General features: G+C 45.1%; 5 protein-coding genes across 5 annotated transcripts; 2 read left to right on the top strand and 3 right to left on the bottom strand.

Moving 5' to 3' along the window:
• Positions 1-8,832: 8,832 nt before the first annotated feature.
• On the top strand, positions 8,833-10,383 carry K441DRAFT_422137 (arrestin; the record flags this gene model as incomplete). The annotated part of the gene is made up of 2 exons (XM_067641552.1): positions 8,833-9,040; positions 9,107-10,383. Coding segments are annotated over 2 exons (1,485 nt in total), but the record flags the coding sequence as incomplete, so codon positions are not given.
• Positions 10,384-12,407: 2,024 nt separating this feature from the next.
• On the bottom strand, positions 12,408-13,893 carry K441DRAFT_578411 (uncharacterized protein; the record flags this gene model as incomplete). Its single annotated transcript, XM_067644289.1, has 5 exons — positions 12,408-12,609; positions 12,665-12,831; positions 12,881-13,439; positions 13,494-13,629; positions 13,695-13,893. The coding sequence occupies 5 exons, from the start codon at positions 13,891-13,893 to the stop codon at positions 12,408-12,410; spliced, it is 1,263 nt and encodes a 420-aa protein (XP_067500244.1).
• Positions 13,894-15,363, bottom strand: K441DRAFT_429479 (uncharacterized protein; the record flags this gene model as incomplete). The annotated part of the gene is made up of 3 exons (XM_067641621.1): positions 13,894-14,424; positions 14,478-14,699; positions 15,007-15,363. Coding segments are annotated over 3 exons (1,110 nt in total), but the record flags the coding sequence as incomplete, so codon positions are not given.
• A 1,285-nt stretch (positions 15,364-16,648) lies between these two features.
• K441DRAFT_665687 (uncharacterized protein) lies at positions 16,649-18,528 on the top strand. Its single transcript, XM_067649536.1, has 4 exons — positions 16,649-17,018; positions 17,098-17,332; positions 17,425-17,493; positions 17,619-18,528. The coding sequence occupies exons 1-4, from the start codon at positions 16,963-16,965 to the stop codon at positions 18,360-18,362; spliced, it is 1,104 nt and encodes a 367-aa protein (XP_067500246.1). The 5' UTR covers positions 16,649-16,962; the 3' UTR covers positions 18,363-18,528.
• K441DRAFT_689286 (tetratricopeptide repeat domain protein) lies at positions 18,378-22,040 on the bottom strand (the record flags this gene model as incomplete). The annotated part of the gene is made up of 5 exons (XM_067652283.1): positions 18,378-18,609; positions 18,643-19,884; positions 19,997-20,716; positions 20,774-21,892; positions 21,958-22,040. The coding sequence occupies 5 exons, from the start codon at positions 22,038-22,040 to the stop codon at positions 18,378-18,380; spliced, it is 3,396 nt and encodes a 1,131-aa protein (XP_067500247.1).
• Positions 22,041-22,645: the final 605 nt, after the last annotated feature.

Below are 22,645 nucleotides of genomic sequence, written 5' to 3' on the forward strand. Positions count from 1 at the left end.
AGGCCTAAGTAATATCTTATAAATAAACCGCTATTCTATTCTTTATTAAGGAGGGAGCTAGCGTAATAATAACTCGCTAACTAGCTCGTTAAATTATAGAAGATTGTATAAGAATTACCTCCTTACTATTATCGTTATAGCCTTAAATAATAAGCCTTAATTTCTTAAATAGGGCGTTAGTAGCTTTGCCCTTAATCTTATTAACTATTCTTAACTTAAAGATGCGAACTCTATTAAATTTAGTAGGGTTATACTTCTTAAATTTAAAGACTCCTCTTATAATAAGACCGTCGATCTCCTGCTTATCGGATACTTAGAAAGGAGCTTCTAGGGTTATAATACGACCTTCCTTTTAGAGCTGTTTTGCGAGTTTAAAGTTAGCCTTCTCCTTAGCTGTTATAAAGGCCATTAATAGCTCAACTCTATTCTTAATAGCGGCAATAAATTACTCTTCGAAATTAATAAGATGTTAGCAATTTTATAATCCCTTTAGGCGACCCCTACCGCGTTATAGTTGTGGCATTTCTACTATAATTATATTAGAATTGTAGTCGCCTTCTAAAGTATGTTAATTATAGCTCTCCTTTAGGGTATCTTCTATAGCATCCTATAAAGGCTTAATAACAGTTAAACGGAATTAAGTGGGTCTATAAGGCATCTAAATAGTATAAGTTTGGCTATTAATTATAATAAGTTAATATAGGCCTAACTATTCTCCCTTTTTACGCTATACGCGTACCTTAGACTAGAGTGGCAGATTAAGCGTAGTTAAGGTATTTAGGCCGTTTCTTATTCCTAGTGCGTTATTAACCTAGCGTATAGCGTAAAGACATTATACCTCCTTTATTATCTTGCGAATAGCCTTAGCTTATTATACGATGGAGGGAGATAGTAGAGAATTGTTAGTTATTTAAGGGTAGGCGCTAAAGACTAGTAATATGGGTATAAGTCTATCTAGGCTAGCGGAATTATTAACGGCTTTAACAGCTATTTATAAGGTAAGTTCTTTGCTAGCATTCTCTAGTTCTAAAGAGATAATCTTATATACGCGGCGTAATGGCGCGTAATATTGCTCTACTTTTCCAATACTGTTATATACCTTAACAGGGACTTCCTTAACCTCGATTACTATTGCCTTTATCTATTATTAAAACTCTATAGATAAGAAGTTCTTTCCTATATTATAAACGATTTAATTAGGGGGTCCTANGTAGANATNNATNTAGNATAANTAAAGGGTATCCTATGCGTTTCTAGCTAATATATCCTTTAAGAATCGTGCGGCTTAGAAGGAGGTTAAGAAGTTAATAACTTAGAGTACTAGCTTACCGCTAAGATATATAACGTTAATAATAATATAGAAGTTAAAGTTATAGTTATCTTTAANAGTAAACTTAAATCGGCTAGGGGACTTCTGGTTTATTTAGTAGTAATAGTAGTACTTTATAAGATATTTAATTGCCTTAACCTTAACTTTATAGCCCGCTTGTTAAAGAACCCTAAGCAATTAATAAACGGATAGGTGGCTAAAACGACAGTGTAGTTAACATAACTCTAACTTAGTTAAATGGCTCCAAGTAATACTCTTTTTTAGTTAATAAAGGAGTAACTAGGGGTAACCCCACTTGCGCATAACGGGTACCCAATTATCTCCCTAAACGAGTATATTCTTAAGGTTATTAAGCTTAACGCCTAATCTATCTATATCTTTAATGCAAAATAGAAACGGGGTATTTATAGGGATAACGTGGAAAGTAATATACCCTAAAGGGGTTTGGACCCTAATTATACTAAAAGAGATCGCAGTACCCTTACCAAAACGAATCGTGTGTTGGCCTGCCGTTAAATAGTTAATCTAAATAGAGCTATTAAGCTGCTAAAGGGCTTAAACTTAAGGTTCTCCTACTATAGATACTTCTGCGGCTCTAGTATCTAGCATAATACTATAAAAGACGTTTACCGAGTATCTATTATTAAAGGAGAACGCGGAACTCTCCCTTGGCTTATTAAAGATATCTAACTTTATAATAGAATAGAGCATAGATTGGTTATTAAGGATAGTAACGGTTTATATGCCATCTACCTCACTATACTTAGTAAAGTATTGGTTAGGTAAGTACTTCTCAATTTCTATATCTATAAGGAGCTATTTGGCCTCGTTAACCTTACCCTTAAGATCTTTTACGCCTTTATATTAAGCCAGGAAGCTTTAGAAGTAGGCCACAGTAACCCTACAATTTCCGACGTTTCTTACACTCTAGCGAAACTTATTATATGCCTTCTTTTACTTATTAAGAGAATGCCTAGTTAACTAGCAATTTAGTTTTTTATAAACATAGCACTTCTTTTAGCGATTACTTCGAAATAAACCTCTATAAGGACCTCCACCTTTACCTTATAGTCGTTAATTATACCCTTTACCGTATTACCTACCCCGGCCACTATATATTCGATTAGTCTAGTTATAATTATATTAGTTAGGTGGGTTAATTAAAGTAGGTTAAAGTTGGGCGTTAAATTGCTATACTTCTTAAGAGCGTAAAGTAGTACTAATAGAAGATCTTAATTAAGTATACACTCCTTTATAAGTATTTGCAGGATTAAAGAAAGTAAGGTTATATTCTTTAACACCTTAGCATACGCTAATAACTTAATTATATAGGCTGAAATCCTTTTAATATAATTTAGATAAACCACGCTAAATCGTCTAAAGTTAATTAAAGAGCTTTTGAAGATAATTAAGCCAAGGGATACCTGGGTTTGTAGTAATAATCCTTAAGAAGGTAGTCTCTCTCTATTTTAATATATACTGCTACTTGTTCTTTTCTATTTTAAAGTAGCATCTTAACTTATATATTATATAGTTAAAATTATATCCTTTTCCTGCTAAATAATTATAATAGAAGGTACTAGCTTGGCCCTTAAGCATAATGGAATAGGCGTTATAGTATTAATTAGACTCTATTTTTACCTTCTAGCAATAGTTATAGAAGATACGTAGTTTTAAATTAAGAACATTATATAATTCCCCGTTAAACTTCTTCTTCTAATCTAAATAGAGCTTCGTAAGCTCTATAAGCAATTTTAAACTACCTCCGATTTAAGATTAAGATAGAGGAGGTAGGGATTACATTATAGGCTGCAGTGGGGATATAGGTCTGGTTAGTGGAGTCTAAAGGTTATTAGATTGCGAAGCAATAGGATCCTATACCTGCTCTCATTGGGGTATAGTATCTAACGTTAAGGTTTTAGGTTAAATTAGATATAGAGGAGTTAAAGGCAGAGGTAGGTTTGTCTTTAGAGGTATATTGCTTAGGTTCTATTATAAGTTAAGCTTCCTTATAGTGCGTAGTTAGTACTTAATCTCTTATAGAGTCTATTTATGCTCTTCTTTTACGTTAATAACCTGCTCCTAAATATTGTCTCTAATAGTACCCCTATCTATAGGTATAAATACTCTATACTCCTATAAGAAGTTACGGAAGTCTTATATAATATCCTTCTTTATAGAAATCTATATTTCCTTTATCTATCTAATAAAGTCCTCCCTTACACAGTACTATAGCATAGTGTCGTTATATTCGCTGTCTTTATAGTATGCTATACAGTATAATAAGAATCCGTTTAGGTCCTGTTACTTAGCATTTATAAAGTTAGTTATATTGGTATTCTATATTTCCGGGTTAATGTCCTTCTCATACTTCTTTAGATAGGTTAACGCTATAGTAGGTATAGAATTGACGGGGTGTCGTACGTTAAAGGTAGGTAGGATTCTCGGTTTTATAGGATCTCGTAGGTTTGCTGTTAAGAGGTAGGTAATTTAAGATGTTGTTTAACGCGTTTTAGACATCGTTTAACGCGTTTCGGACGTTAACTTAGGACTATAGGTTTAGTAACACTTCTGACCTAAAGTACTTAACCAAATCTTTGTAAACGTGGTTGTTCTACATAATAAACGCAACTTAGTATCTCCTAGTACTTAGTAACACTTCTATTACTAGTTTTCCGCAAGTCTAAGGTAGTATAGTATTGCCGGAATCTATTCCATATAAGCGTATATAGCACCCCTATACGAGACTGTCTCTTTTATTTAAAAACCTAGCTGCTCTATGGTTAACTATGTATTTAACCACTAATCAGTATTAGTTATATAGGGTGACTCACCAATAACAACTACTCGAGTAGGGTTACAGTGATATTGGTTAATAAAGCTTTTTGATTGGAATGAGGGAGGGCGAGGAGCTTAAGACTCCTCGCCACGCTAGTGTCGCGGCGTCACGTGATAACCGCTTGCCTTATTCCCGACAATAGTTACTGCCTCTAGGTCTCTAAATATTTATATAAGTTACTCTATAAATCCGTTTTAGCTTAAAAATATAAACCATACCTCTTAGTTTATAGTTATTATTCTATTTACCTAGATTTCTATAAGGTAAGGCTTAAATTACTTAAGTACTCTTCCTATTAAGAACAATCCTATATATACTATTTAATTTATAGGTATTGCTAGCTTAGCTCCTTCTTGCGTAACCTTAAAGTGCATTTATATAAGGAATCCTTTAAGCTTTAATTTCTTTCCTAAGTATCTCTTAATTAATAGTAACTTAACCTTTACTGCGCCTATCCCATTAATCCTATTTTTTAATACTACGTTATTTTCTATTAACTGGTTAACTATTTCCTATAGTTATCTAACCGTTATAGGTTGCTAAGAGTTAGTGTCTGCTATACTGGTATCTCCTCCTAACCTCAAAGTAGTTGCCGCCGTTAATAGCGTTATAGTAGCTACTTTTAGTGGCATGTTGTTTAACTTTCTACACTTATTATTATAACCTTGGTAGTGATTATATAACGGAACCTTGTAGTAAGAACTACAATAAGCTTATTAAGCTGGGTATATAGGTAAAGCAAGCTAAAGTTAACAACGTAATAATAACTAGTAAAGTAGTTGCCTAATAAATTAACTCTAATTATATTCTAAGAATTACTATAAGGAAGGAACTATCTAGGTAGGGACTAAGGGTCCTTAAATATATAACCGTACTCCTATAAAATCCTTCTTATACGTAATATACGTGTGCTCTATCTGCTCTGTCACGGATTATATAGATCCTATAGATTATACAGATCACCTTACGTGACCTTAGTTACCATTCCTCGTCACATGGCTCTATCGGCTCCATCCTAGACCGTGCCTGAATTAACCAACTAGCTTCTTCCGACTCCTCTCCTAGTAGTCGTAACATTGTACTTAAAGCGTCCGTAACACTAGGCATATTACGCGTAACGGTGCCGTAACACGTCCAGTAGCTCGTCCAACTCGTCTCTAAGTAGTCGTGACACGCTTGCTATAAGGTCCGTAACACGTATTCGTAGGTGACGAGGCTTAAGTTAGAAAGACGCGTTTAGATATTTATTTTCGACGTGTATATTAATATCACGATCGTGGTATATTATAGAACTACCTAAAACTTAACCAGTAAGAACCCTATATATACTACTCTTGACTAAAAGCAATGCCTATATCTTATATATTAAACGAGCAAACTAACTTAATTAAACGGGACGATATAGGGCTTGATTGACTACTAAAATCAGGCCTCTAGGCTTGATTAGTTATTTGATTACAAAGCAATCAAGTAAACAAACTAGCAAACGGGGTCTGTTTTTCAGCAAGTCTGAGTAGAACTATCATTCCCGCTATCAACATACTTCTCATCGTCGGCTTCGGCCTCCTCTGTATCCTGTAACGAGCCCATAGCAGTAGCTGTCGCGGTACTAAAAGATTGGTTGGTTGAATTTTCTGGCGCTCCTTCGATTCCATCAAGATACCTATCAATCATTTGAATTATAGTGCTGGTTTGCGCAGGATCATCCTAAGCTTGAAGGACCTTGTCTGTGCGGCTGATTTGCTGAGGACATGCTAGTAGACAACGTGCCAAAACTCATAATCCTTTTATCCAATTCTGTAAGACAACGAATCTATGTTACAAGACGAATAGATAACGTCAAAACTTCCCACGCCCTATGTCCTCCAAGTGCATGAATGGGGTGTCCAGCTTTGCTTCGTCGTAACGCTCCGATCTGTGGTGTTGTGGTCCTTTCAAGATGTTTCAGAATAGTAATACTCATTGTGACCTCGTCAATTTATTTGGCTACTGAGATGCTTTTGCTTGACCGTATACTTCCTCCTCCAGATCTCCATGAAGAAATGCTGTTTTAACATCCAGTTGTTAGCAATTCCAACCAAGGAAAACGGTAATGGCGAACATGGCATATAGCTCTCCGTCCTCGTTTTAAACTAGCCCCTCAAAAGCGCATCCTCTCGGGTTTAAATCTGCGTGATGTTGAGGATCTCTTATACGGGGGTAAGAGTGTTTCCTGCATATCTACATCCCATCCCTCATTCCCACCCGATTCTGTTTCTTCATACCTTATATGGAAATCGGCTCTACATGTAAATCACGCCGGGCGCGTTGATTCTGTCGTACGGCCACCGGGAGTAATGGTTCCTCCTCCTATTCTTCCTCTCGCCCTCCTTCTCGTCCCCGCTCTTCTTCCGCTCTTACAGAGACGTCGGTATTACCCACACCACGCAGCCCCCTAACGCCAATAGCTGGTGGACGATGCGAATCTTAGTAGGCTGTCTTCAGTTAATAAAGCAACCTCGATAGGACCACCGGGTTGAGTCCTCCGGCAGAGCTGTATTTGCCAGCTATCTGCGAACCGTAGTCGTGTTTTCCGCCCCAGCGGCTAACGAAAAGGGGCCAACCGGATCGGACTGTGCTGGTACGATTCAGCGGGTGACGGGGCACGGTGCTCGTAGGTGCTTTCGACTGCCAGGTGTTGTGCCGAAAGGGTTAGGTGTCGAGAGAGTAGTTGGCTTGAGAGTCTGCGAGTCTGCGGAGGTAAAGTTTTGTAGAGCCAGGCGTAAACAGTTGCTGATGAATCGTAACTTCCTTTTCATGCTCATCGAAGGCCTTGATTAATGACAATGAAATTGACGTGGGGGGTAAAGAAGCATGGAAACGGATGAGTTGGTGAGTCCTGATCACTGTAATATGAAGGGCCTCTCGATTGAGGGGAGTGAAGCTGAGAAAGAAATAAAGCAGCCTTAAATTTAATTGGCAGAGTCGGGAATCTTGATGAATGGTAATAATTGTATAACAAGACCTACGGTGAAGTGGTTTGAAAGATAGGTAAGGTAGAGAATGAGATTGTGTATTGGTAAAATATTCATGTTTGTAGAATCTATTTGTATTAAGTCCATTCGTCGTCGGGGTTGATATAGAGGGCCCTCATCATCTAGTAAAAGCATTGTGAACAAGTAATTAAAGTAGGAATTCCTGAAAGTCACGAATATCTGGGTGCAGGAGTTTGCGAAGAGGGGAAAATATGGAGTTATAAGTCTCTATTCCCAATACAGTGAAGCGGTGGAAGTAGCCGACAAAAGTTAAGGTAAAGTTAGAGATTAATTGTGCAGTTGATTCAAACAGACCCCAGGTGTTCAGTCGTCCAGGGGATTCAAAAAGAATACATAACAGTAATTCGGGGATGAACCAAATAGGCTGCTGCTCCGACCGGGCTGGAATAGTTCATATGCAGTCTTTACCGCAATGAATCTAAAGTAGAGAAGGTCAAGAAGACTCATAAATGGACAGATGGCGGACATGATTTCCAGGCTTCGGAGTAGGGGACACGAAGGCTCAGAGTTGATCATCGAAGTCCAACGCCCATTCGCTGCCGACATCGGCATCACCTAAGCAATTGATGATTAATGCTCCAGGCACACGAACGCCACAAACGCGCCCTTCGATTGACACTATGACGGTTCTCACGACCACGGGGGCTTCATCGATTCACGCCAGGCTTGACGTGCTGACGCCTTGCGAATTACAAGTATTGCTTTGCCAGACGCCTCAAGGGTCTAGCAATTTAGTCTCGGATTCGGGAACATTCTTTGCTGCGGCGTGCCGCGAAATGGAAGCGCGATTGAAGATTCGGGAGTCATCCAATTACAGGGGGAATTTTTTCTCGCCAATCAGCCATCAAGGTACTGAGAGAAAATTCAACCGCATTCTTTATTTGGAGTAGTTGACATGCAACCTCATAATAGTAAAGGCAACGTATATCCACTTGCCGCATGTTCGTGGAGCTAAAAAGCGTTTGGACTTAACGTATACTGTCGCGGAAGTGAGCGATTACCAATTCCAAGGCTCAAACTGCTGTTAGGGAGATGACAGTGAGCTTGGTGCAATTCGCTACCTAATGATCCACTATATACGAGCCAAGGTTGGTGAGAGGAGATGGCGCTCAACGTGCTCACGCAGTGGACTGCAGTGGGAGGGGCACTTGAGGCGTCATTCCCACGCCTTTCCAACATGATTTCGGCCTTGTTAGGGCTTAGTCTTATCAGTGATGGCGCGGAATTGGCGAATTTCAAAGCACGCCCTGCAGTGCAGTACATAACAGGCGAGGAGCCAAGCTCAACGCTATCCCACGCGCGGAGTTCAAGGCTTGTGCCTCGTGCATGCATGCGTCCATGCGCCCATGAACCGCATCGCAGAAAGTCAGGATGACTCAAATCCATCATCAACCGGTGGTTGGCATTCTCCAACAATATAAGCCTGGCATATTCCCTCTTTCCCAGGATTTAAAATCTCCAAAGAAGCGCGTCTATAGTCAGCCTTTATTATTGCTCGATACTGTTGAAGCCCCCTCCCCGGATTTACTCCGCATTTGGCCATTTCTCTTACCGTGTGCCACTTCCTTTGTCCGTTCTTCTCCCCTCTCACCCCTAAAGCCGCAATGGCTTCCTCTTCCGCTACTTCGATGCATTCAATCGGGAATCAGATTGGATACAAAGTCCGGAACCTCGCCCAGATGGGGAGGCCGATGGTCGACATTCAGCTTAAGGACGCTCACGGGGCCCACGGCTCCTACGTGACGAGCTACTCAACCATGGACCGTATAGAGGGAATCGTGTCAGTAACGCCAGTTAACGACATCAGATTTGACCATATCGAGATCGCCTTTATTGGTTTGTGGATTCCAGATTATTTTATTATTCCGTCCCAATTATTTGGCTAACGACTATACCAACCAGGCGTGGCCAAGACTCACGTCGACCGGCTCACAAGCGCACCAACAATATCGGGCCGAACAGAGGCGACTCACCGCTTTCTAAAGCTGACTCAACCCATTGACGAGTCGCTCCTGCCACAGCCCCGCATCGCTGCCGCTGGAAAGACATACACCTTCCCCTTCACATTCGTCGTCCCGAACCAGCTCCTCCCAAAAGCATGCATCCACAAGACCGCAAGCGACCACGTCCGCGAGACACACCTCCAGCTCCCGCCGAGCTTGGGAGACCCGGAGCTGGCTGGGCACGGCGGCACGCTGTTGGATGATCTCGCGCCCGAAATGTCCCGCATCACGTACGGCATAAACGTGAAGGTGACCCAATACCGCGACTCTGACGGCGCGGCAGTCGTGCTCGCCGACAAGATGAGGAAGGTGCGCGTGAAGCCCGCATTCGACGAGCAGCCACCCCTGAACATCGACCCCAAAGACGACGAGTACCGGTTGCGGCAGGAGAAGACGATCCGCAAGGGGCTATTCAAGGGCAAGCTGGGCACGCTGGTGATGGAGAGCACGCAACCGAAAGCCCTCCGCATCCCCGGCGCGCGCTCGACGACCGCAGGCCCCATCACCACGATGGCGCAAGTGCTCCTCCGCTTCGACCCCGCCGGCGAGGCCGCCCAGCCCCCGCGCCTCAACACGCTCGCCACGAAGCTCAAGGTCGCGACCTTCTACGCCAGCGCCCCGCGCCACGCCTTCCCCTCCCGCGCCAGCATGGGCATCGACCTCACGCAGGGCTACTACTCCGAGTCCGTCCCGCTGTCCACGCTCTGCGTCGCCTCGGCCCAGTGGACGCAGCACCCGCCCTCAGCCTCCACCACCGCCTCCACCTCCGCCGCAGCCAACGCCGCCGACCTCGCCCGCCGCGACTCCGGCATCTCCGACTGCTCGCCCACCACCTCCCCCTCCAGCAGCAGCATCCCTCGCCCCTCAAAATCCCACCACGCATCCCGGAGCTTCTACACCGCCAAAATCCTCGTTCCCATCACCCTGCCCGCTTCCAAGAACTTCGTCCCCACCTTCCACACCTGCCTCATCTCGCGCGTCTACAGCCTGAACCTGCACCTCTCGGTCCATGGCCCCGGCGTCGGCGACCCGAGCCTGAGCCTCAAAGCCCCCGTGCAGATCGCCGCGGAGGGCAGCGAGGAGGGCAGCGCGGTGCTGCGGGCGAGTCTGGCCGAGGAGATGGTGCGCGCGGAGGCGGACGCGATGTGGGAGCCGCGCAGCGTGGCGCCGCCGCCGGAGTATGCGTACTTTGCGCCTGCTGTGGTGGCGCCGCCGGGCGCCGGGGTGGAGGTTGCTGGGTGAGAGGTTGGAGGGGTTTGTCTCTTTTTTCTTTCCTCCCTGGTTTTCTGGGTTGTTGGAATGGTGCCAGGTTGTTAACACGGTACTGGATCTTATTCTTTTTATATTTTTTTATATTTTTATATTTTTTTGGATTGTTGTTGGAGACGCCTGTTTGGCTGCGTCTTGTAAAAAGAACGATTGTTTTCTAAGCTTATTTCGGCTCTATTCCTATAACCGGTCTGGATGGTATGGCCGGGTTACAAAATTAGGTTTCCTAAGGGGTTGGTAATCAGGTTGGGGATTGAGGATGGGGGATTGGGGCTAGGATTCGGGGGTTGGCGTGAGAGCATTTTCAGGCGTTGGTGAAAGCTCTCGAGATGTGCAGCAGCAGTTTTTATTTACTTCAGATACCCAGACCACACATACGCTAGCAGGACGAATTACAGCATGAAAATTTGGATTCAATGGGCTTTTTTCTCAGATTGTGTACTGATGGTGAGATGTGAAGCCGGATCTGTTCGGAGAAAAATAAAAGGGGACTGGACGGCTGACGTTTATCGAGGATTGAGCAATTACTCATGGAACGTAAAAGGAGGTCATTCCGAATCAAGTTGTGCATCGATGGTGAGAGTTGAAGTCTGAATTCGTACCTAAGAAAGCAGCAGAGGAGCCGGGAGGTGAGGTTGTTTTATCGACTAAACTATTCGCGAGATGTGCAATATACCTAGCTCATTCCGAACTCCGATATTCAAGCTAGGGGGCTGTTCGGTTTAATATGGAGGCCTCAGATTCAGTTAATAATCTGTTGATTTGGAGTGATTTTGTCTGCACAGCCTCAAAATTTTAATATCCCTCTCACCACTCGTAAAACGCTAGAATAGCACACTAAAACATTGGCAACTTTACCGTATCAGCTTCTAAAATAAAGCTCTTAGCGTCATTTTAATATGGAGCTTGAAGCTCCTTGCTTAATAAAGGCTTTAGATTTGCACGCAACCCGTAGAGCCACAGACGCGTGTCAAATCGGGAACGTGTTCTTTCTGCCAGACTTTCAGTTCATATGAATTCAATCTGACGGTTTTGCAACCGAACAAACCTTAGGCCATCTGGGTGATCAATTGCCACAACGCCTACCAAAGACCAAGGAGGAATCGTGCTTTGGTTGATCTTCACATGTGCCTGAAGTTAAAGATGCGTTACAGCCGGTGAGCCCGTTTTAACGGCACGTGGGAAGTACCCTCGGTAGTGGCGACTGTGCGATACGAGTCTCAAATCCTTCGAATCCTCCTTAAAATAATCCTTGGATACAAGGGTGTCGCCCTTGCGGATTGCTACCTATCATGTTGGTCTGTCCAGTCTTGTGGGGGCCAAGGCGGGATGTACTTAGTGATGTAGTATTCTTATTTTGGACGAACCCTCGAAGATTTTAAGAGTGAAATATACAAACTTTCCTACGTGAGCAAAAGGCTTCCTTAAGGCTGTAATTTGCTTCTCATGGTCTCAGCTAACCATCTTGAATCTATTCAGAAATGCAAAATGAGAACTGCCGGTTGGCAACGATTGAAAACCCGGCACCGAGGAGGAGCCTCCCATGCTTGCTGCTAGTATAGAAACGTCTCGTCGGTCCACCCAGGTATACTAAGAACAACCAACGTCATTCTAAAAGGTAATTAAGAGGCATGCGATCAAAAATTCCGTTTAAAGTGCTCCAATCGCCTGCCCAAAAATTCTTTCATTCTATATGTATGGTATCAACAAGACATTCTCTTGTCTAGTTAAAAAGAAAAATCCGAAATATCCTAGCCTTTAATGCCCCTGGAGCTGTTGTACATCTCAGTCATCATCATGAGCCGTCAGATTTAGAAACCAAGCTTTCCGTTTTCTTTGAATATCTAACTCCCTACGCAAGTCCTTCTCTCAACTCGAGACTCTAGCGCGCAATACCACTGGTAACGAGGCATTCAATATCTCTCCAAGAGTCATGTGCCCCACCCAGCAATGTTGTTGCCGGAGCCTCTGCCGTCGAGGGGCTCACGTTCGTGAAAATGATTCTGCAGATCATCTTCCGATTCCTGTCCCGCGTAGAGTTCGTTCGGGTGAATATTCTCCACCGCCTCAGCAGAGAGACCAGCATGACGGAACTGCTTGCCCATTCCCAAGTCTCCCCACTGAATACCGTACCTAATTGCATTCAGTTAGAGCAAGTTTTGTGGAAAGTCTGGGGGAGGAAACTTACCATGGGAAGTCATCTAGGTTCGTCGTCGCAGCGCAGCAGGTTCTGATAGAGCCGAACATCTGCGGCAGGAAGCCCTCTCGCTTGTATGTGAAGGCCCACCAACAAACTCCAGTCATGGCGAGGATTAGAACGGTTGCGAGCCATACAGGGTATGCTGCATACACAATCTGCGGGAATTAGCGACTGGAATAGTTTAAGAGATGTTATATTACTCACGTAATACTTCGAGTGTTCGACGGATTGCCCTGGAGCATAGTTGTCGTCAAGCCAGATCAACTCCTGAGTCTGAAGTGCCTGCCCAAGCATCCAATGCGTGAGAACGCTGTAGCCCATGAGTGGAAAAAGAATCATCTTCGGCAGTTGCAACAGGTAGTCTTGCGAAAACGATTCTCCTTTGACAACTGTGCAACGCAATCGACGACGGCCGGTTTCCAGGCTGCCCCAATCGCGCTCTTGGCAGATCAAGGTAACGTTGTAAATTAACATCAGATAAAGAAGCGAATAGATGAATTGAGCCCCGTTCGAGATACAAAAACTCAAGAATTCGCTCCCTAGACGATCTGCAGGTAAACTGGCGGCTACTAAGCTGGAATTAAAACCACCCCAGCCACCTGACTCCGAAGCAAATTGTGCCGCACTTGACATGTTGCAGTATTGCCAATCCTCATTATTTCTCTGGCAGTATTTTTTGTTATAAGAGTACGCCTCACCTACTAACAGTGCAATAAAAAGCGAGACTGCTAGCATAACAACGCTACAAGCCGTCAAAAGGCCACTACACGACTTATCAGTAACAGTATCCTTGATAGGCAGACACGGGAATACCTACACTTGAGTTAGGGCAGTGCTGCCCATGTTAGCCACTAGAGATTTCTTGAACTTCGTCGCGATAGTCGGCTGAGGATATCCGACATTTTTGTTGACGATGTTGTATCTCTTGCACTTCTGACAGTGCCCAATTTCGTCTGAAGTTAATTAGTTTTGTTTGGTCGAAAAGTGACTGAAGGCCAAAAGTGGTTCGCTTACTTACCGCCGGTTGCGGAGGACTCGGCCGTACAATGTTTGTGGCATGAGTGTTCTGTATGATGGCGATAATTCTCCTCGGCGTTAACCAGGCATTCACCCCTGACCCGGAGTTCGGGGTCTGATGCGGACGCCACTATTACATCCCCAAATGTCAGGCAATGAGTCTTGACTTCCCCGCGTGCCTTGAGGTTGACCATGATCATGTAGATTGCTTTGATGACAAGACAACCTGCGAGAATGAAGGCCGCCTGCATACGAATGCTCAGCCGACATTGTGAAGGCCTTACATCATCTTTGTCGATGTAACAGATAACATCTGTCCCCATACGACAGTCACCAATGCCGAATTGCAGATAGTAATATCCGTTTGCCGCCCATTCGGTTTCGGTTTCAACGTGACTCACGTCAGTAGTTTGATTAGCATGTTGAGTGCAGTTTTCCTTCCCGTAACGGACCATAAGACGCGTATAGAAAATGCCGAGACTATCAGCGTCGAAACCATAGATACCGTCTGTATCCTCACTCAAGCTAGTGGTATTCATAGGGAAATGTGCTATCCCCGTCCGAAAAGCACTCCAACAGACAAAGGAGGCCGGGTCTTGGAGAGAAAGTTGGTGGCTTGTAAGGTAGTAGTTGGTGGGGTTAAGAGAAGTGGTGGCATTGAACTCAATTACTGAAGGGGGGGAGAGAATAAGTGAAGGGCCGATCAACGAGTTAGCAAGAAAGTGTACTGGCTATTTATGGTTATCAGCCCATGAGCTGCTAGACGCAGGAGGAAAAGTCTTACCATAGATGTACAAATAAGGAGCAGCCAAGCCAACCATGAAGAAACTTTGCCCTCCCGTTTGCGATTTATTGAGAATGGCGAGTTAGTGCCAACACGACTGTCTCCGAATTTCTGCAAAACCCATTTGATATCCCTGATCTTTAAAGATGTCACAAGCTGTTGATAGGTATTGGACATCCCCAATATCATTGTAGCTGCGACGTTGATAATGAGAAGGAGTGCCTGTACATTTGTCAGTATCTATTTAAGAAAGTAAAACTGGAGAACAGATAAGATGAATGGTCGCACGATCCCGCTGTCCTGCTATGGAGAGCAGCAAGTTTTCTACAAACCTGACTGTATTGAAAATACACTCAGGAATTATTTCGTACAACTTAGTACCCATTTTAGAAAGAGCTTTTCAGGGGTGTGGGAATTTCGGACCCTTTAGTTTCTCCTCTGGTCACTTTCTATTTAACAGGCGCGACATTTTTGTGGGATCCCATCCATCGAATCGGACTCCTCAGTACGAAAGGTAAGTTTTTCATACCGTATTGGTCCGCTCAACCGACTTGCAAGACTTGTTGTTTCCTCCAATCGATGTTGAATGTAAATTCGGCCGTTTTGCAAATAATTTCACATTTGTGGCGCAGACGATGACTATTGCGATTGCAAAAACGGCCGTGAGCAGCGCCATGGACCGAATGGACCGGTCAACTAGCTGCTGGTCTTTCCACCATCCTTTACCGATGCGCGCAAATTCGGTCTCATATGTGTATTCTTCCCTTATTGAAGGTCTTCCTCCGACTAGCTTCCGTCGGAGACGACGGATTCCTAGGCCATGTTTTATCTTCTCTAGGCTTCCGCTGGAAGAGTAACTTGAGAAGCTTTTTATGCTCGCGCGGTCATTACGCTGGTCGTTAACAGGCGAAGAGCGTGAATATCGTGGAGAGGCTTCGGAATTTAGAGTGGTCGCCGAATCGAACGGAATATCATGCCTGCTGGAAAGATGTTAACATAGTCCTATTGTGAGGAAATGAAATATTGTAAATGCTCACTCTGCTACGTCCTGTGGATCATGGAGTGGAGGGAGTCGGTTATAATTGTATTCTCCAGCCATCCAAAAAGGCTATTGTCCAATTCGGCCGGACGTTGCAGCCTTAGGACAATTGAAGCTATAGAGAGCGTTTGAAGTCGACCTGTACCCAGATTATGGATTTTGGATGAATGAGTGCATGCCACTTGAATTTGCTATTCGATTGAAGCTTTCCCAGCTGTGAGGGGAGTATCAATATGAATGTAAGAACTGGTCACGGGCATTGGTCCTAGCTATGCCTCGCTTTGTGGGATGGCGTAGCAAAGCTCGGACGACGTGACAGCCTTGCAGAAACAACTAGGACCTGCATCGGGGTTTTGGAATCCAGTCCGATGAACCGAAAATAGGATGAGGTTCATGCGTTTCACCCAATCAAGCGAGATTACATCTTCCGGGAGTGGCGCAGCCATCGGGCAATCGTTTGATCTTCTGTTATCCCTTCATTTTGGTTGGTGGCTGACTCAAGGTTCCGTAGCGGCCCCCAATATAAAATAAGGGAGGCGAAGAAAAGATACCGGCAATATGATCCTTCTTCCTTGCTCGAGGATATAGTGTGAAGGATTTGGCGATGAGTTTATCAGCTAGCTGCCCGAGAAATCTCACGTGTTTCGCAATGAACAAGAGCCGGCTCCTTCCTGCATGGACTAAGATCGACCATGTCCCGGACGTGGCTTGCACGTGTAACGCTTGTTAAGGCATCGTGCCGTAGAGCTTCATGCAAGTTAACATGGCGGTGCGGATAGGCTGGCAAAAGCAAAGGTGCCCGATCACTCTTGTTCATGTGGGTTCGGGACTGTAGCCCAAAACACTTTCCAGTTATGCATCTGTTAAAAGAATCGGCGAAGAGTGACAATTAGCAGAATTTCTAGATAATGAGAGCGAAGGTTAGAATTAAGGTTAGAATGGTTTTCCACAAGCTCTCTGAAGACAAGTGCGTCATGGCGTTATCCATCCATTCACGTGCACGACGCACATCAGCTGAGAATGGTAACTTGTGCAGCACCAGTTTTGAATCAAGAATTGCTATTTAAGCCGCGGTAAGGTATCTGAAGCTTTCTTTAGGCTCTGAGGTCATCCTGCGCCTCTGGCGTTTCCTTTTTCATGCACCTTAGAGCCGCCGGAATAGAGACGTAGGCGTTCATGCAATACTTGATATCAAACGACTAGTTTGATGGTGTTTCAACCCATTTTTCACTTTGCTATGCGCTTGTATCCGGCCATGCATAGAAGCATGCCAGTACCCCCATTGCGAGACATATAGTCGCGTGATTAAGGCATTCCACGAGTGTGGCACAGCGGTGGCAGCCTACAACCTGGATCCATTTTCTTAGCCATTCAACTCTTTGAATACCTACATACCAGAAGAACCATACTAAAGATTTCATATACAGCTACCTTTATATCTAAATCATGGAGAACTACGGTTTCTCAGAACTATACCGTCCGGATGGTGAGCCAGAAGTAGAGTAAGTGCGCACTCGAGTTTCCAGAGCACGAACACCGACCTAGAGTTCTAGTCTAGGTCTAACCTCATTGTATAAGCAGTATAGTTGCTGTCCATGGCCTCAATGGGGACCGAATCAAAACCTGGACGTCTCAAGAGCAGGGCATCTGCTGGTTGAAGCATCCAAAGCTTCTTCCTATGTACCTCAAGCGAGCCCGTATATTAACTTGGGGTTATAACGCCTATGCCACATCCTTAATGGGGAAAAACACTTCATCAGAGAGAATTTTGCAACACGCTTCAACTCTTGTCGCACAACTCGACGCAGAGAGAGGTGTGAGTAGCCATCTGGTTCCATCTTCGACGCTCGCAATCATTACTATTGTAGCGTAACATGACCGTCACGTAAACTCGCTGATTTAGGGCAGTTTGATGATGCCTTAGGGAGGCCGATTATATTCCTCTGCCATTCGCTTGGGGGTATCATAGCCAAAAGGGTGAGTTCATAATCAATTTGATATTTCAAAATCCTTGACACCGTAAATAAGGGTTCAATCTATTCGTAGTTCGCTATGTCATGCAGTCAACTATTTCCTTGGTATTAATTGCATTCCGAAAATAGGCTTTGGCATACACTGCAAGTCGGACAGGCAAGAAAGACGGTCATCTACACAGAATCTATACCTGCACCTACGCTCTCCCGTTCTTCGGCACACCGCATAATGGCACCGATAAAGCCCGCCTCCTCCACAGCCTCCAGAAGCTCGCTTCTCTAACAATCCCCAGAAACTTTGTGCAGACGGAGTCGAGTCTACTAAGGGCGCTCGAAGACGGTTCCGAGACACTTCAGAACATAACCGACCAATTTGCCCCGCTCATGTCGAACTTTCGCATTTTCTTCTTCTGGGAACAGGAGAAGACGGACCTCAAGGTTACCGGGGAATATATTGTTGGTGAAGCTAGTGCTGCGCCTATACTTGGCGACACCGAGAGATCTGGGATCGCTGCCGACCACAGGAATATGTGCAGATTCGAGAGTGGCGAAGATCAAGGCTTTCGGACAGTGGTGGCGGCGTTGAGAAGGTATAGTCAGGAGGCGCCGAAGGTCGTTTCACTGAGATTAGATAGAATGCACGCCATGTTGCAGGAAAAGAGATTTGATGAGGCAAGAGAAATTTCCCCTTTTGTTGAGCGTATATCGTCGAGCGGCCATTCTGTTCCCTTCAGGAAAAGGAGTGTGGCTTTTCCGAATGGCTGTAGCCGTAGTACAACGTTACTGGAGTCTTCCGGCGTGTATGACGAGCGTGACAGGTTCAAAGAGATCCGTATATCCGGCAAAGATGGCGAAGAGTTCTGTATGCATTAAGTTGCCTGGAGCCGCTCAGCGAGTAGCCGCTCTAGTGAATTTGAAGTTTTGTCGATCTTTCAGTCGGACGGGCTTTCGATCCGCCCGGATCTCTGTAGACGTTTCTCTCTGTGTCCGAAGCTGCAAGCGGCTGGTAAGTTCATGGAAGTAGCAATATATTTCCTCACCAAGCGGATGTGATCTTGTCAGCCTCATATTTGCCCTTTCCAGCGCCAGCTCGCATGTCTTGACCGCCGCCTCTAGATTGCTTTGTAATTCGTACAATTTAGCCATTTTCCACAAAGCGTAAACAGTGTCTGGATGTTCTGGCCCATGAAACTCTTCGAGCCTCTCGATAATGTCGCAAGTCGTGATTTCTGCTTCGTCAAACCGGCGTTGGCGCGCTAATATACGAGCGAGCTCTCCGCAGCCCATGAGTACTCCGAGGTGGTTAGAGCCGAGGCTCCTCTTTGCGGCAGCTATCCCATTCACCAACATTTTCTCCGCCTCTTGTAGCTGCCCAAGCTCCGTTCGAACTTTAGCGAGATTGCAGAGAGCCCAGAGGGTCCAAGGATGCTCTTTTCCTAGTTGCTGCTTTCGTTCTTCGTAAACCTTGATCATGAGAGTATGGGCTTCTATAGGATGTTTAAGATCCAATAGTGCCATAGCAAGATTATTGATTGTTTCCAGCGTCTCGACATTAGTTGAACCAAGTTTCTTCTCCCTAAATGACAGGACCCGCCGATGGACCTTTTCGCTTTCCCGGTATCTGTGCCAGGAACCAAGCGTAACGCCGAGGTTGTCCATAGACGCAAGGGTATCAGCGTCATCTTCACCCAGTGTTTTCTTCATCAGGTCAGTAGTTAGTGTCTGAAGCTTTACCGCCTCGTGATACTGCCCATTCAGCCAGTAAGATCTTCCAAGCTCGTTCATGGCTAGAAGCGTGAGATGGTGTTCCTGCCCGTAAACTTTCTTGCGAGCCTCGACAACAAGGTTCTGCAATGCTACGGCCTCATCCAAACGCCCAAGCCCCCAATAGGTTCGCGACAATGCTAGCGTTGCCATCATTGTATTTGCATCTTCATAGCCTCTGCTCGCCACTAGAGCGTCTTTAGCCATTAAGAAATACTCTGCTCCTTCCTTGAAACGACCCCGCTCAGTGTAGACATATCCGCACTTGGCAGCTTTTATGACCTGATCGCGGAATAAAATCAAAGTGGGATATCGAAAGCAGATTGCGAGAGGGAGCTTACAGCCTCCGAAGTAAACTTTGTAGTCGAGGATGTGAACAGGAGAGGCTTTCAGGCACTCGTCAAAATGAGGAAGAATATCACGACGAAAGTCTTGATGAACCTCTCCGATATCACGTGGCGGAAGTAAAATAGACTCGACTATAGTACTGACCGCAACGTGTGCCCAAAGAGCTTGTTCGCTCTTGCTAAGTCGGTCTCGGGCCCAAGCGCGGACAAGCGGGTGAAGCGAGAAGCTTTCATCCTTGCCGTCGTAGCTTATTAGAGAGAAGGAATTTAGTTGTCTTAGTGCTCTGCTCACACGCCAACGATGATCTTTTGACGGGGCCCCGCAGGAAATCTGGCAGTACCGGTGGTGGTTGAAAACGACTTCGAAACGCTTCGAAAAACCGCGCCGGAAATGACCTCTTTCTAAGCGGTTCGAGAGTCATCAGTCGATTGTCCAGTGCCCTAGTAAATATATCCACACGGATATGCTCGAAATGAAAGAAGGCGATGATGTTGAGCAACTGGATTGCGTCTCGGCTTGCTTGGCTAGAGCGTAATTGGATAGATTTTAGTGATAGATCCCACATTGAATAAACGTGATCATGCTCATCGGCCTTTTCTTCAGGCGAACGTGGTCTGACGCTATTCTCTTTGCGAAAGTAGTCATAATAACTTAGATAATCTCTTAGCTGGCAGAGCCTTTCTAGGATGTGGTTCCCGGCTTGAATCAAGGCTAATGCAAGATACCCGAGAGCAGCTGCAACCCGGTTGCCAGACTCTTCGTCAGCTGGAGTCCACGGGCGCGGAATCTTAGCTGCTTTGAGTAATAAAAGGAGAGCCTCATTTTTTTTTAGCACTTTGAAATCCTCATAGCCAACCGTCTCGTGAATGCGAAACTCTGGGTTCCTTGTATTGACCAGGATATGCCCCCTTTCACCCTCCGGGAACAGATCTGGTAGGTTGAGGCTAGGGTCATCCGCGTTGTTGATAATGAGCAACCATGGTTCCTCAATGTGAGCGAGCCAGTGCTTGCCTGACTCTGCTGTTGCTTCAAGACCACCGATTTTCCCTATACTGGCAAGTGATTGATTTGCTGTCGCCATAGAGGCTGCGTCGATGGAGAATACTGCCCAAAACCTTCATCACGGGCTATTAGAAAGTGGTCGAAGATCCTGGGGTGCAGGATTCAGTTACTTATCACGATGATCCTGAGCAAATTTGCAGCAGAACTGTGTCTTCCCTGATCCACCAATACCGTAAATGATGAACCTTCGCTGCTGACGAGGTGAGCTAGAATCATTTTCAGCTAGCAAGGAGCTTTCAACGACTGCAGATATATCCTCACGCCCCGTAAAAATGCTACTGACGGGCTGTGGAGGATAAAAGTGCTTATTGCGTGATTTCTCGTAAACTTTTGGTTGGTAAAAGAAAGGCTCGTTATCATTATGAACGTCAAAACCAGTCCCAACCAATTCTGAGGCCTCATATGACCGAGTTCGAGCGAGTAAATCGTTTGTCTGTCTCCACCGCCCGACGACTACTTTTGGAGCCTCGCGACAATATCGCTTAAGCGCCTCGATGACTGTCCTGTAGCTTGAGCAGCTATTGCTAGGGAAACGAACCATTCCTTCATGATTTGCGGGAATACCTGATCGTTCTGTGTTGTACATTAACGGGGCAGCGGATGACTCTTCCACAACAAATACAGTGCGATTGCCCAAATCGGTTGGAACTTCCTCCCAGAAGAAGAAAATATGGAATTGCTTCATGAGTGGAGAAAATTCAGCCGTTATCATTTGTAATGACTCCGAGTCCTTTTTGACGACGGAGAGTATCTCGTTTTGGTAAATGTGAGCCGGAGTGTCCCTACCGCGTAGCGGTACAAGCCAGTTGGACTTCAAGGCTCCATTATGGGGCGTGCCAAAAAACAGGATCGCGAAGGTCGAGATGAATATTGAATGCAGATGGACAACGTTCTTGGAAGTCTGTGTGGATGAATGAGCCAGTGCCTTCTTCACAAGTATTCCTCCAAGGCCATGACAAATGAAGATGATGGGCCTTTGCGAGCAGCCTTCCAGAGATCTGTCGGCTTGTAAAACGGCTACTAGGGTTTCGGCTTGCTGCTGAATCCTGTCAACAGAGCCGCTACCATAGAAGGAGAATGCATCCGCATTGTATCCGTACGTTAAAACGCGCGCAATAAATATGGACTTCGGGAGCAGATCCCGAAGCCACAATGTCTCGGTGTCAGCACTCGATCTATCAGTCCAGGTATCTGTGCTATTTCCATTAAGGCCATGAACAGCAACAATACTACATGCAGGGTAAAGGTTAGCAAAAGAATACGACGGTCAGTTCCGGGTGGCGTTATTCCATACTCAACCGATAGTTCGATATCTCCTCGGTCAAACTCGTTTCCAAGTTCATCCCTATTGTCGAGTCGCAGTAAGGTATTTGCCATTGCCGCTAACTCAAGGTTGATATTCTGAATCAATCGGGGACCCGGTTGGTAAAGGCTGCCATTACCAACGACAGGACTTGACGAGACGACTACGTAGAAAGAAATGCATACGAACTATCAGCAATACGTGATGGCTTAAGGCAGAACAAAGATTTTGAATGGCAAAGTCGCGACTGCGGCAAAAAATGAGATATGAATATAACGAGCTTAGTTCCCCGGCCTGCGAGGTATGCGATTCAATATTGCTAAGAATAATAAGGCACACTCGGAATCAATGGCATGCGGAGGGGCTCCGGTTAAGATCAAAACCCCCCCTCACAGACGAATCAAGCGGGTTTCTCCTTGTATCAAGTTTTTGCATACAAGTTCTGCCTCGCAGATTCCTATTGCTTTATTGGTTCGATATTAGGGGTTGGATGGGAAGAACCTCGGAAGGCCACGAAGAAATTGGCTCGGCGTGAGGCACAGCACGCGACAAGCGTTCAGGCAGGAAGCTCGCACCACTTGCTCAGTGCGGGATGATAGGCGCTAATCATGGGTCTACAGCACGGCTGTTGCACCGTGCATGAAACAGTGCTACAAGCAGTGGAACGTTTTCTCAGCGG

This window comes from Cenococcum geophilum (assembly GCF_001692895.1).
Source record: "Cenococcum geophilum 1.58 unplaced genomic scaffold K441scaffold_45, whole genome shotgun sequence".
Taxonomy (NCBI): Eukaryota; Fungi; Ascomycota; class Dothideomycetes; order Gloniales; family Gloniaceae; genus Cenococcum; species Cenococcum geophilum.

Bases quoted from the DNA above. Each gene is read 5' to 3' on its own strand.
- K441DRAFT_665687 (XM_067649536.1), top strand. From the start codon at position 16,963: ATGGAGAACTACGGTTTCTCAGAACTATACCGTCCGGATGGTGAGCCA. The intron at 17,333-17,424 runs GTGAGTAGCCAT...GATTTAGGGCAG, and splicing joins AACTCGACGCAGAGAGAGGT to TTTGATGATGCCTTAGGGAG. The intron at 17,494-17,618 runs GTGAGTTCATAA...TTCCGAAAATAG, and splicing joins GGGGTATCATAGCCAAAAGG to GCTTTGGCATACACTGCAAG.